The sequence below is a fragment of the Phyllobates terribilis genome, unplaced genomic scaffold (genome assembly GCF_046119375.1).
Source record: "Phyllobates terribilis strain yellow unplaced genomic scaffold, ASM4611937v1 Scaffold_5__5_contigs__length_657084704, whole genome shotgun sequence".
NCBI lineage: Eukaryota > Metazoa > Chordata > Amphibia > Anura > Dendrobatidae > Phyllobates > Phyllobates terribilis.
Genome location: NW_027362765.1, coordinates 427,351,987 through 427,365,740, shown reverse-complemented (window position 1 = coordinate 427,365,740; position 13,754 = coordinate 427,351,987). Strand labels below are relative to the sequence as shown.

The 13,754-nt window shown below is 39.6% G+C and overlaps 1 protein-coding gene across 4 annotated transcripts in view; it reads left to right on the top strand.

Moving 5' to 3' along the window:
* The window catches only part of MYOF (myoferlin), a 152,442-nt gene that overhangs the window by 56,961 nt on the left and 81,727 nt on the right, over nucleotides 1-13,754 (top strand). For 3 of the 4 annotated variants that reach the window (XM_073685254.1, XM_073685252.1, XM_073685253.1), the window contains exons 8-17: nucleotides 1,166-1,228; nucleotides 1,879-1,929; nucleotides 2,150-2,180; nucleotides 2,277-2,392; nucleotides 5,807-5,933; nucleotides 7,671-7,774; nucleotides 7,858-7,926; nucleotides 8,005-8,048; nucleotides 9,803-9,885; nucleotides 12,925-12,963. In XM_073685254.1, the coding sequence (XP_073541355.1) occupies nucleotides 1,166-1,228; nucleotides 1,879-1,929; nucleotides 2,150-2,180; nucleotides 2,277-2,392; nucleotides 5,807-5,933; nucleotides 7,671-7,774; nucleotides 7,858-7,926; nucleotides 8,005-8,048; nucleotides 9,803-9,885; nucleotides 12,925-12,963 (727 nt within the window). The remainder of the gene's footprint in view (nucleotides 1-1,165; nucleotides 1,229-1,878; nucleotides 1,930-2,149; nucleotides 2,181-2,276; nucleotides 2,393-5,806; nucleotides 5,934-7,670; nucleotides 7,775-7,857; nucleotides 7,927-8,004; nucleotides 8,049-9,802; nucleotides 9,886-12,924; nucleotides 12,964-13,754) is intronic. The other variant, XM_073685255.1, reaches the window with a different exon arrangement.

The window sequence follows — 13,754 nt, the reverse complement described above, 5'->3', positions numbered from 1 at the left end:
TTATTTTTTTTTCTTAATCCAGGACAACCTATGCTTTATCTTTAAGGAGTTTTCCTATGAATGACACTTATAGATTATTGCATTATACCATGGATGCCTGGTGGGAATCCAACCACTTGAGAATGAGAGGATCAAATCGCTGTTCCTTGCAGAGAAGTGGTAGTAGGATTAGGAATATATTCCTATTTTGGTTTTAGCATATTTCATAGACTTTAAAGGGAATCTGTCAGCACAATATGACTGTTCAAACCAAGCCCATGTACTCGGTGCACACTTGGCGTGAACAAACAGTTGAGTTCACCTTCCTACCTACTAGTTTTCCGTCTATCTCTGCCCCCTCTTCCTTGATTGACAGCTTTACATGAGTCAGAGACAAATAGAAAACGGGTAGGTGGGAGAGTGAACCGAGTGAGCCCCTATGCTGTGTTGGTTTGATTGGTCATTTTGTGCTGACTGACTCCCTTTTAAGAGTAAGTTTAGATTAGTGCACCTTTTATGCAGGGGGTTGATTGCAGATCTGTTCATTACACATGTTGTGGACTTCTAAATACTTGTGGGCGATCACATCAGATTTCTCCACTTTCCATGTGGAGAAATTGGCACTTAACCCACTTCAAAATCTGAATGCTGCATAAAATTTCCATCCCACATGTACCCAGCTGAACATGTATGATATTTATAACATACGAACGCTGCCCCACTTGTGTGCGCATGCGCACCGATAATGGCTGTGTCGGCTGAGCGCACATTCCCAAAGTCTGGGCACGTTCTCCATCCTTGTTACCTTCTGCTGATGGTACACCAGGAAGTGTAGTGTGCGACATCTGAAGAGAGCCAGTTAGGAGAACATGCCCAGCCACTGTGTGCTTTTTTGTGCAGCAAGCACATTTGGCATCGGTGCACACACGCACGGCCTCGTTCTCTCTAGAAATGAGCTCTATCCATCACAAGCTAGGGCAGTGCCCTAGCTGCAAATTGAGGGAGGCGTAATGGTGCTCCCATCTCATGGTCCCGCCATGGGTGCATCGAAGACCCCTCATTTGCACATGTATTAAAAGTTAGTGTGTGAGGACCCTGGTCACAAGAGCTTACAGTCTGTCGAATTGCAGATATCCTATATAATCCTGTTCCATATCTTATATACGGTCTCTGTTTTCTTGAACAGATTTTTTTCTTTAATGTCAACATGTCCCCATCGGAGCTGTTTGATGAGTCTGTAATACTGCGGGTAAGTCAAGTCGTGATAAGCCAGCTGTATACAAAAGATGTTTTATTAGTTGAACCCACCGATTTCGACAGAACTGGGTGACGATCTAATCTGTATGGGAGATTCTGACGGCAAATGTCAGAAGAGAGGAGTATTGGGCAATGGCAATCATTTGGGGCCCCCCATTCACTTTACACTGTCTGCCGATCACGCTGATATTGGCAGGTTCATCCAACTTTGGTCTAAGGTGTATGCCGACCTTTATTCCCCTCTTCATAATAAGAACACATGCACACTCAGCCGAGGTGAGCATACATGTGTATGGGAAGATGGCTGTTGGTCGAATGCCCTTTGGACCGAGAGCGATCTTATGTGAAAAGTGTTGGCGTGCATTCACATTGTTTTATTGTAAAAGTTGGAAGTGCAGTCCTTTAGTGTTACACAATATTTAATTCCTCCAACAAATGCCATTCACCAAATGTACATTGCAATGTGAATGCACCCTTACATCATTTACCTTTTTTTTTTTTTCTGTTTATACAGTATTTTTTTTTTAATTTCTTTAAAAAAAATCTGTTCTCATGTATGCTGCTTGATTTACAATATTAATAACCAGTCTGCGATTTTCAGTTCCATGATTTTATATAATGTTCTGTTATTTTGTTTGACAGTTGTTCAATTCTGGGTCGATAAGAGCAGACAGCCTTATAGGAGAATTTAAGGTAAATTCCAATAAAAAAAATAGTATACGAGTTGGTCTTAGAATATAAATGATTTGTTTTTCTCTAGAAACAGCTCCACTTTTAATAGTGGGCTAGTTGGGTATTACAGCACAGACCACCTTATTTGCATGCGGCTGAGCTGCGATACCAGATATTTAGAAGGCTGCTTTTTCTTTCCTATTTCCAGTAAATGTAATTATTTTTTTTCCCTTTTTATTAGCTTGATATCGGCTTTATATACGATGAACCAAGTAAGGGCAACTTTTTTTTTTTCTTGAAATTGATGTGTAGAAGTGTAAGGTGGTCACCAACATGTATAATGGATGATGGGATCTTTTTCATTATAGGTCACGCCGTTATGCGAAAATGGGTTCTGCTTCATGATACCGAAGACTTGAGCTCAGGAGCAAAAGGATACCTGAAAGTCAGCATGTTTGTCATTGGCACTGGAGATGAGCCCCCTGTGAGTACTGGTTCCCTGTATATTATTGACTGCTTTCCCAGTACAGCAAAAAATACCTTTTAACCACTTAAGGATGTGGGAATTTTTTGTTTTTTCTCCTTGTTCTGAGATCCGTAACTTTTTTTCTTTTTTTTTTTTTCTGTCAACATACCTGTACGAGGGCTTGTAATTTTTTTGCAGGAGAAGTTGTAGTTTTGAATGACCCCATTAATTTTTACCATACAATGTGCTGAAAAGCAGGAAAAAATTCCAAGTGCAGTGAAATTGCAAAAAAAGTCTGACACAATTCTGACATTTTTTAGTTTTTGTTTTTTACGTTGTTCATTGTATGATCAATATAATTCTCTGGATCAATATAATTCCCACCATGCAAAAATTGTCAGACCAGTTTATTTTAGTAGGGAAAACAAAATTCTGGAAATTTTTTGGGACCCCTAATTTTTTTTTATTTTTAAGCCAATGGAGGTGTTTTAGGTTTTGATTTCCTGTGCCCCAAGCTCGCATTTTCATTAGGGTACATAACATTTTGATTGCTTTTTATTTTTATTTTTTTGGGGGGGGGAGTGGAGTGAAAAGAGGGGTGGGGCGACTAAAAAAATGGCAATTCTTTCGATATGATTTTATTTTTTGAATTTAAGGTATGATTTAAGTAATTTTATACTTTGAAATGACTTTTCAGACTTGACGATGCCACAAACTTTTTATTTTCAAAAAATAAGCTTATTTTTTGAAGGAGTAAAAAGGGGTGATTTTTATAAACTTTTGTTTTTATTTTTCAAACTAAAAATTTTAAAGACTTCTCTTACTTTTTACTCTTAATTTTTTTTTAGTCTTCATAGGGAGCTTGATTCTGCCTACAGCTGAGCCGTACACAAGGTCTAAAATGTCAGTTACGCGGGCCTTCATCAGGCCAGGGTAACTCATGGGAGTCTTCACACCAGCCATGATGTAATTTAAATGTTGCTGTCAAACATTAACAGCATTTAAATGGTTAAACTGCAGCAATGGGAACTCCGCTCGGTGCAGATGCTAGCTGGGTGACACAGCTGGCGTTTTCCTGGTATGAAGCAGGATCAGCTCCTGAGCCAGCTTCATATTTGCCTTACTGACCCTTGACAAAAATGCACATCATGGGTCATTTAAAAAGATAAACCAAAACCTAATGACTGGACACTTAAAACTTAACCGGCATTTTAATTTTTATTTCATAAATTAATAGTACATATGAAAATAAGAAACTTTCGAATATATCTCATTGGATACATCTGCTTCCTTCTCCTTCTGGACTGATTTTTAATTATCAAAATTCTCAATTTACAGGTAAAATCTGTTTTTAGTGAAGACAGATTTTCCTGTTACTGAAAGAGAGAGCAGTTGGTGCTCATAAACTTCTATGGAAAACTGTAACTGTCATTTTAGAATGTGCAGCAGAATGTCTATTTTTGCCTCCAGTTCCTCCTCCATTATCCATAGACGACAGTTGGTGCTTTTAAAATTCGTTCTTCGTAATGGGATAATTTGTCCTCACTGAATAAAGATTTTACCCATCCATAAATTGAGAGTGAAAGAACAATCCAGAAGGTAAATAAGCAGATTACTCTGATCACATATATTACAAAGCTGTTTATCAGAGAAATTTGCTTCTTTCTCCTCCTAGACTGATCATTTTACTCTCAATTCATGCTTAAAGTCTGTATTCAGTGAAGACAGATTTTCCCATTAGTGAGATGGAAGAAAGTCAGTGCTTTTAATATTCTACGAAGGAGGGAGGAGGTAGCGATACGCAGTCATTCTGCTGCAAGTTCTCCTGAAATTAGTTACATTTCTCCATAGAACTGTATGAGCACTAACTGTTAACTCCTCCTATCTTGTTAATGGGAAAATCTGTATTCACTGAAAACACAGATTTTATCTGTGAATTGAGAATGAAAGGTCAGTGCAGGAGGAGGAAGAAGCAGATTTCTCTAAGATATGTTACAAAGTTGCTTTTTTTTTTCATGTGTAGTATTGGTTTGGGGGATTGTTACTTTTTAAAAAGTACTTTTTCAAAAATAAAAATTGAAAACTTCTACCCATTATACAGTAAAACATGTAGAGTTCTCAGATTACAAATTGGTTAATACTCAAATCGGGTCAAAAAAGTACATATCTCAATTTTTTTTTTGCAATCTGTCCATAAAACAATAAGCATTTTAACATTTTAGTAGACTAAAATTAGTGCCTCTTCTGTACATGTATGTGAAAGATGGGGTATGAATGAGGCCTTAGGCTAGATTTTTGTTACTGGCTGTGAATGGGTCTGGACAACACTGCTCTGTATTACGGTGCCAGCATGAGCATCGGCTGTGGCATAATAGGGGTTCTCTGTAACACCACCACAGAGGCGAAACCTTGAGCGTGTGTCTATCATTATTGAATTAGGCCAAAGGCTACATCTTTTTGTTTTCTCTTAGGGAGATCCTCACCCATGTATGGCTATATACAGAGGAAACTGCTGATTTTGCTGCAGGTTTACGTCCCTATTCATCAAAAGTGTAAAATCCGCAGTGAAAATACATAAAATTTCCACAACTGAATGAGATCTATCTTGTACAGTGTTGGCCAATAGATAGAAAAATACTTCGATTTGAGAGTCCTCAGTGGTTGATACCTTTTAGTGGCTAACTTAAAAGATAGTAACAAATTGCAAGATTTCGAGCCTACTCGTGCCTCTTCATCAGGCATAGGATAACACAAAATCTGAAGAGTCACATGTTTATACAACGGTTTATCCCTCTCCCATAATGATAGTTCTGCTTCATGTCACTTGTCTCATCTATTGCTTTATGTCTGTGTCTTGTTGTGTATAAATATATGACTGCAGATTTTGTGTTATACTATACCTGATGAAGAGACCTGAGTAGTCTCGAAAGTTTGCAATTTGTTACCATCTTTTCAGTTAGCCATTAAAAGGTATCAACCACTGAGGACTCTCAAATCTAAATATTTTTCTTTACAACGGAATGAGCATGCCACAGATTTCTGCACAGAAAATTCCCGTTATGTGACTGGTGTTCCCAGAACCTCTTCCAAGTGTGGTTTGCTGGAAGATGCTGCACATTTGCAATTCGGAACCCGTAACACAAATCCACAATGTCTGGACTTACCCTCTTAATATCTACTTTAACAATGAGCCAAACTATTTACTTAGTCCCAACTTGAGGGCCTTTAGAGCCCTTTAGCAGGAGCTCGCTCTTTCTGCCAAAACAGGCTTCTTTAGGGAGCATCGGTACTTCCATCCCCCCCCTTCCAAGACATCACTAAAGAGCCCGGCCAAGCATGGAGTCTCACAGGCAGTGCCTTATAACTAGGATTGGTCTGGGTTGGGTTTTTAACGTTTAATGATGTGAATTATTTATTTATTTATTTTTTTAGTCTGAGAAAAGAGATAAAGACATTGAATCTGATGATGTTGAAAGTAATCTCCTCCTTCCTACTGGAGTGGCATTGCGGTGGGTCACTTTTTTGCTTAAAATCTACAGAGCTGAGGATATCCCGCAGAGTAAGTCATGTCACCTCTTACCAATGTGTCTCCTACCTTCAAACATTATGACCTGACCAGCAGATATTACCTTGGTGAAAGTGGCATGTGTGTTACCACAGAGATGGCCAATGGGGGGCACGAAATGATAGGAGGTCCGGCCATCATTAATTCATTAAGCCTAGTATCATAGAAAGGAGACTGCGTGCACGTATACACCAAATTCTTATTCCTGGGATTAAGGGAACCAGCTGTCAATCAGCATGACATTGTCAGTCAAGTCCTGTCGACAGGACACCCCTGAAGAAGAGTTGTTCTGTTGATGTAGAGCAGCTGAATAGCTGGCAGGAGCGGTCGGTGACCTCTCTGAGCCAGTGCCGGATAGAACAGGCAGGCCTCAGAGTTTGTCACCTGTTAGAACTTACATGTCTGTTACTTTTTAGGCCCATTGTTTAAAAAAAAAAAAAAAAAAAAAAAAAGCCGAAGAAACCAGAAAGGTCCTCCAATAAAGTCTAGAGTACAGTGCCTTATACTGTCTGCTTAACATAGCTTTACCACCGCATAAGCCTGCAGTTGTATACGCCTTCTCAACAGCCAAGTCTGACTCAATTAACCCCAGCCCCTCGGTCAGCCCAGAACATCTGTGTTCAGTTATTTTTCAGATATATGGGTCATGGCTTCTTCGATCTTCAGCTTCAGAGTGTTCTATTTGATGATCATCCTCTTTTACTTTTCTTCTGTAGGCTGAACACTGTCTAATACTTTAAGTCTGACAGGTTTCTCTCCTTCATACATCTTGCTACCTTGCTCTTTATTAACTAAGCTTTGTCTCAGCTGTTTTATCTGTTCCCTAGGTTTCATCTGGCTTTCCATGTCTTCTGATTCTTCCTGAAACTTTTGATAGTTTGACTGCTTAATTTTTCATGGTAGACTTTTCTTTCGCTTCAGCCATTTATTGGTTCCCACATCTGAGAGCTGAGTTGTTTAACTAAGATGTGGGTTTATACTCACTTGCTGTGTGTGTCTTGTTTGAGAGACGTACAGATGGTTTACCTTTGTTTTCTCTTCTGTTCTTATTTCTAATGAGGTCAATACTTAAAATGTTCCTGTGCTGAGATAATCTTTTATAAATGTGCCCCTGCTGTGTACTGTGTAATGGCTGTGTCTGACTGTACAGGAACATGGTCTGATTATACCACAGCTCCTGGGCAGGGGAGGAAGCAAAAAAGTATACAGGTATAACAGCATGGGATTGCAGCTGATTTTTTTTTTTTTGTGAGGTAAAACATTTGACTGCCTGTTTTTAATCAATGTTTTACCGCAAAGAGAGAATCATTTGCAATCCCATGCTGTAATGTCTGTATACTCTTTTGCTTCCTCCCCTGCCCAGGAGCTGTGGTATGATCAGACCATGTTCCTGTACGGTCAGACACAGCCATTACACAGTACACAGCAGGGGCACATTTATAAGATTATCTCAGCACAGGAACATTTTAGTTGTTGACCTCATTAGAAATAAGAACCGAAGAGAAAACTGACAGAGAAAACAAAGGTAAACCATCTGTACGTCTCTCAAACAAGACACACACAGCAAGTGAATATAAACTCAACACAGGGACATTTCATTTAAACACATCCAATTGTGGAATTTATTATTATTCCAAGATCTATTAATTTCAGATTAACTTTTGTTCATGGGAAAACCCCTTTAAGTAAAATAAGCTTTTAACATCTCTCATCACTGGTGTTTGTCTTTAGTGGATGATGCGTTTGCACAGTCGGTTAAGCAACTCTTTGGAGGAGACTCTGATAAGAAAAATTTAGTTGATCCATTTGTGGAAGTGGCTTTTGCTGGCAAGAAGGTAAAACTTTCTGTTAACCTAAAAAATTAATCGTATGTAAGGATAATGTATTTTTTTTTATAGAACAATTTCTGTCTGTACAGGTCTCTACGAGGACTATAGAAAAAAATGCTAATCCAGAATGGAACCAGGCTGTCAATCTTCAGATCAAGGTTAGATTTATTATCTGCAGGTACTGAGCAGGTCATTGTATATACATGTAATACATGGAACTATATTTGTTCTTGCAGTTTCCCTCTGTGTGTGAGAATATAAGACTCACTGTATACGACTGGTAAGTGACAGCTGACTGTATAGAGATATAAAAGTACCAGTAAATGTTCTCGAAGGTCATTCAGTTTTATCGATTAGTGAATTTATAGTTGATGAATGCATTACAGGGAATCTGTCAGGAGGTTTTTGCTGTGTAATCTAAGCACCGCATGAGCTAGGGGTTAAAAAAAAAAAACTGAACTCAATGTGTCACATGTCAGGCTTTGTGCTGTTTACTTTCATTGAAGGTTTTATCATAAGGACATTATCATAGCATTCATCCGACTCCGCCCCCTCCTGTGATAAGCAGCTCACGGTCTATAGACTATGTAAATACACAGCCTGATGTGGTTGGGGGCAGCTTTCTCAGCTGCATTGCTAAATCTAAAAACTGTGTCAGAACCGATACACCCAGTATACTAAGTGATATATCGTTGGATTCAGGGTCTCTTTGCCTACATTGTGCTGCTCTCTGATGAGGTAGCAAAAACCTGCTGACAGATTCCCTTTAAATGGTTTGTCCCAAGAAGAATATGTCCACAGGATAGATGATAAATATGATTGCTGAGGGCTCGACCACGGGACCCCCACCGATCATAAAAACAAGGTCCCCAATCTTCTCTATGAGTAGAGCAGTAGTGAGCATGTGTGACCACTGTGCTATTTACTGGAGGGACAGTCTCACATGTTGTGTTCACACAAACTTTGGGACTCCTGTTCTCGTAATAGGTAAGTCTCTCCGAAACCAGACCTGTAGTGATAATACATTTATCATCTCTCCTGTGGATAGGTGATAAATGTTTATGGTACAACCCTTTTTATTCATTTATTAATTTAATGTTTCTAAGCCTTGTTTTTTTATTTACTTATAAAAAAAATATTTTACTAACAGTATAATTATTTTAGATTTTTGTATTGCTTTTAGGCCGGTTTTACAAATCCAAATTTCACAGACTGCAATTTCCAAATTAGCTGTTGGTCTCCTGATCCAACGTCAACAGCCTCAAATGCATATACTGTGAAGTCCGGCTGGAGACATGACAAAGTCCGTTAATTACTACACAAGTATTAGCAGTGGATTACTCCATATATACACATAAATCTGGGTACATCATATCCAAAAAAAGCCACTGACAGAATTTTTTTTTTTTTTAATAAAATCAATCAATTTTTATTAAATTCAATTTAAAAAGTCATGTGCTACACATAAGCAAAGGCACAGACCGAAAGAGTTGTGCAAAGGGAATTAATCCAAGTAGACATAGGCAGTGGTGGTTTAAGAAATGTCAGAATGCACTCAACATTAAATTTAAAATTGTTCATGTTACTGCAAAATAGCAACAACCGGCAAAACTCGCAAGTGTTCAAGTCTAAAGTGGACTATTACCAGTTTAGACATTTAAGTTTTGCGTGGGGGCTATGTCCCATTTTTACCTACCCATAGTACTGGGAAAACCGCCACAAGCCGCCCGACGCGCATTGCTCACACACAAGGGTGCTTTCTCAAGGCATGTTTGGGTCAGTAGACCTGTGGTGGTTCAAGACATCACAATTCGTCTTATAGCCTAGTTTTTTTCTTGGAGTCCATTTAATATTATTTAAAATAATCTGATCTAATTATTGATGATTATGATCACTTTTTTTTTTTTTTTTATATGCTATAGTTTTATCATTTTATTTACTTTTTTCTTTTTTTTTTTTTTAACTAGAGCGGATCCATTTAGTCTTAATCTATTCCAATTTATAACTTTTTGAATACACTTTATTTTTGCTCAGGGACAGACTCACCAAGAACGATGCCGTTGGAACCACTAATTTGAGTTTGTCAAAAATTGCTGCATCTGGTGGAGATATGGAAGGTGAGGCAATGCTTCTGCAGGCACATTGAGTTTATTACTGTTTTTCTTGTATGTATGTGGTTAATCCGACACTTCCATTGTGTACTATCCACGTGGAACCGAAGCAATTTAAGCTCTATCAAATACTGTATGCTGTGAGTGTGCAAAGCTGCCTCTGCTAGCAGCATTGGGGAGCACGCATTTGTGGCCAGCGGCTAATCCATGCTGCTGTTAGGACCTGTCACTCTTCAGGAGCGCAGCGCACCCTGGCAAGCAGGAAGCCAGAAGGCAGAAGAGCGGTGTGCTCCTGAAGAACAAATGTGAGACAAGCCCTCCACCTCTAGTGCTTGGCATAACTGTTAGATCTATGGAGGACACGTAGTATAGGGGATTCCCAAAATGCCTCACTTCTATCAATCAGAACCACTATAATGCTGTACTCTATGGTCCATGTCAAGCAAACTAACAATACGAGCTCAGATTTGGAAGCAGTAGGTTGCAGAAATGATTACTGTGCTGCTCTTATGCGAATTGAAATGGTAAATGAGCTACAGACATGATTCATTATATTATATGTGCGCTCTACTTAACGGAAATCTCATCAGAAAAAGACTGGAGTTTTGTTTGTTTTTTGTTAAATGTACAATTTTTTTTACTTTTTAAAATCAGTGTGTGTATGTGTATATATGAGTTATGCCCTAGAGGTGAGCTTTCTAGTGCCTACTGTCACTGCCATCTTGGTACTCCTCTGCATGGGCTTTCTAGTGCCTACTGTCACTGCCATCTTGGTACTCCTCTGCATGGGCTTTCTAGTGCCTACTGTCACTGCCATCTTGGTACTCCTCTGCATGGGCTTTCTAGTGCCTACTGTCACTGCCATCCTGGTACTCCCTTGGGTGAGCTTCCTAGTGCCTTCTGTCACTGCCATCTTGGTATCCTTTGGATGGAATTTCTAGTGCCTACTGTCACTGCTATCTTGGTACTCCTCTGCATGGGCTTTCTAGTGCCTACTGTCACTGTCATCTTGGTACTCCCCTGGATGAGCTTCCTAGTGCCTACTGTCACTGCCATCTTGGTACTCCTCTGCATGAGCTTCCTAGTGCCTACTGTCACTGCCATCTTGGTACTTCTCTGCATGGGCTTTCAAGTGCCTACTGGCCCTGTCATCTTGGTACTCCTCTGGCTGTGCTTCCAAGTGCCCGTTGCTGTTGCCATCTTGGTACTCAGCCCCCAAAACACCTCCATAGGTGTAACAGTTATGCCAAGCTATATAAATGTATGTTCATGTGTTTATATAAAAAACAAGCTCTTGCAGTTTTCACACTGGCGTCTAGGCCTGATATTAGACTGTTACTTTCTGTTCTTCATATGGATATTGGCACCAGTAGACTGAGCCACTCTGTTTTTGTGGAAGCGTTATGTGAGCATGCTATAATCGGAGCAAAGGTCATTGTGTAGGGAGGAGGAGGAGGTGAGCTGAGAAAATCACCTATTGTGTATGATGGATCCTGTATTATCTATTATTATATATAAACCTGTTAGCTTTCATTGTAATTGTGATGATAATGAGCCCAATGAGTAGTCTGAGGCAGGGTGAGTCTAGTGTTAGGCCCATTAGCCAGTGTGAAAATTGCAGAATTTCCTTATTTGAAGGACATCTGGGAATAAAATTGTCTGAAGGCATTCACCATATTTAAAGGGAACCTGTCAGTCGATTCATGCTTCCAAAACTACAGGTATCATGAATCAGAGCCTGGCTGCACAAAGAAGGCGGGAGCCATACAGAGAGATGAGAGGAGTCCGATATGGTCCCCATCTGGATTCTTCCCGCTCCAGTTGATTGACAGGTCTCTCTCATGTGGGTGCATGGGGTGTGCGCTGTTAAATCCCCTGGGGCATGGAGAATCTGGCCAGGGACTGCATCAGATTCCTTTCATCTTTCCCTGTGTCCTCAGCAGGATTTTCAAACTGTTTTATTCGAAACGTAGAGTGTTTAAGGACCCCACCGCTGGGACCCTTGCACCGATCTCCAGGATGGTCCCTTGGCCATAGCATTCAGGCAGAGAATGAGTAAATAGATGGTCGCTCTTTGGTGCAGCGCTCTCCATTCACCTTCATGAGAAAGTAGATGGCGAGAACTGCGCCTGTGTGCGGCCACCTCTACATTCATTTCTTGCCTAAATGCAGTAGTAACCTTACCTGGTGTTTTGGGGGCTGGGCAGATGGATGCTGGTCTCACCTCTAGGGCATAACTTTTCTCAGACATTTATGACTGATCATTTGGAGAATTATTTTTTTACTTGTATTTGGGGCTAAAATCACTTTTGCATGTGTTTTTTCATGAACAATGTTGCACCATTTGCCTCTGTGCTGCACTGTCTATTGCTGGCTGCATAATGAGTTAACTGAGAATCTGTCAGTGAGCTGGTTCTGAGCCGGACAGGACAGTTTGTAACTCTCCGGCTGATTTATGAACACAGACCTGATTAAAGTTGAATGTGAAGGAAAGCAAGGTACATTGAAAAAAAAAGGCAACTGTTGCAAAATTTTTAATGACCCCCCCCCAATTGCAAAACTGATTTTTAGTCTGAATTTTATGCATTTAAGTAAAAATAAATATAAAAATAATTGTCAACAACACCTTTTATAAGCTTTGGTATTTTTAGTGTCTCTTGGGCTCATTTACAGCTGCGTCCCTGTGCCAAATCCATTGTACGACCGGTACCAGGAGCACCTGATAGACCCCATTGAGATTTAATTCATGGTCCTGATTCCCCTCATTTTGATGTGAAGTTCTGCACTACTCTTCCCATCAAATATGGCAATCTCTGGGGGAAACTCCTGACCTAACCTCCGATGCAGATGTGGACACAGCCTTGATTATAACTTGTGGGAAATTTAGTATTTGATTTCCTACATTTATGTTTTAACCACTTAATTGTTGCTGCATTTGTGCTTGTTATACGTTCATTTTCTTTTGCCAGATATCTTTGAGCAGATTGCTTTGTATTGAATTGTGTCCGATGTGTACTGTTTAACCATTTTCTTTTTGTAATATAGACAGTGAGACTTCGGGCGTTGGGTCTACGGCATTAGAAGGTGTATATCGTGGTGTGATTTCATTCCAATTTTTGATTGTTGCAACCCACTGCCCAAACTGTGACTCCATAGTTTTGGTCCTAATATTTAAAAATTAAATGTATTTTTTTTTTTGTTTTGTTTGTTTTTTAAGGAAAATACAGTTTTGGCGCTGGAGTCTGCATGGATGTATACATACATACATACATGATCTTTCTATGTCTTTGCTATGTGGCTTCTCCTAGAACTGACTGGATCACAGTGCGCAGAATCCAAAGTGTCCTATAGCCACTGCAGGGTTTCCATTGTCCTCTATACCCCTTACCTCCAACCTTACATATAGCACCTACACGTTTCCTAGCTTTTATTCACACATGTATTAATATATATTTATAGCAGTTCACCCACAGCAAATTAATTGTATAATGCGGTGTCCTGACATGACCGCCTTACCTACATGATCTATACATTAGTCTGTAGCCAATTTTATTAGATTAGACTTGGCAGATTTGTTAGCATAAAGTCCATACATGTAATTGGGGTTGTGTTTGTAGCATTTGCATGGATGTCTGCAAGCTGATGTATGGGACCTTTGCAGAAATATCTGCTGTGTGTGAACATACACTGTTAGTGGGCTATGTAAAATACACATGTCTGATTCTGCTCACAGATCCAGTTCAGTCAGTGCTGCATGGTTCATGTCCGTGTGACTAGACCCTACTAATCAACAACCTTTAACAATCTAACTTTAATCTTAACTTTTTCCCAAAATGCATTGTAAATTGATATTTTATAAACATTGAAATTCGTCC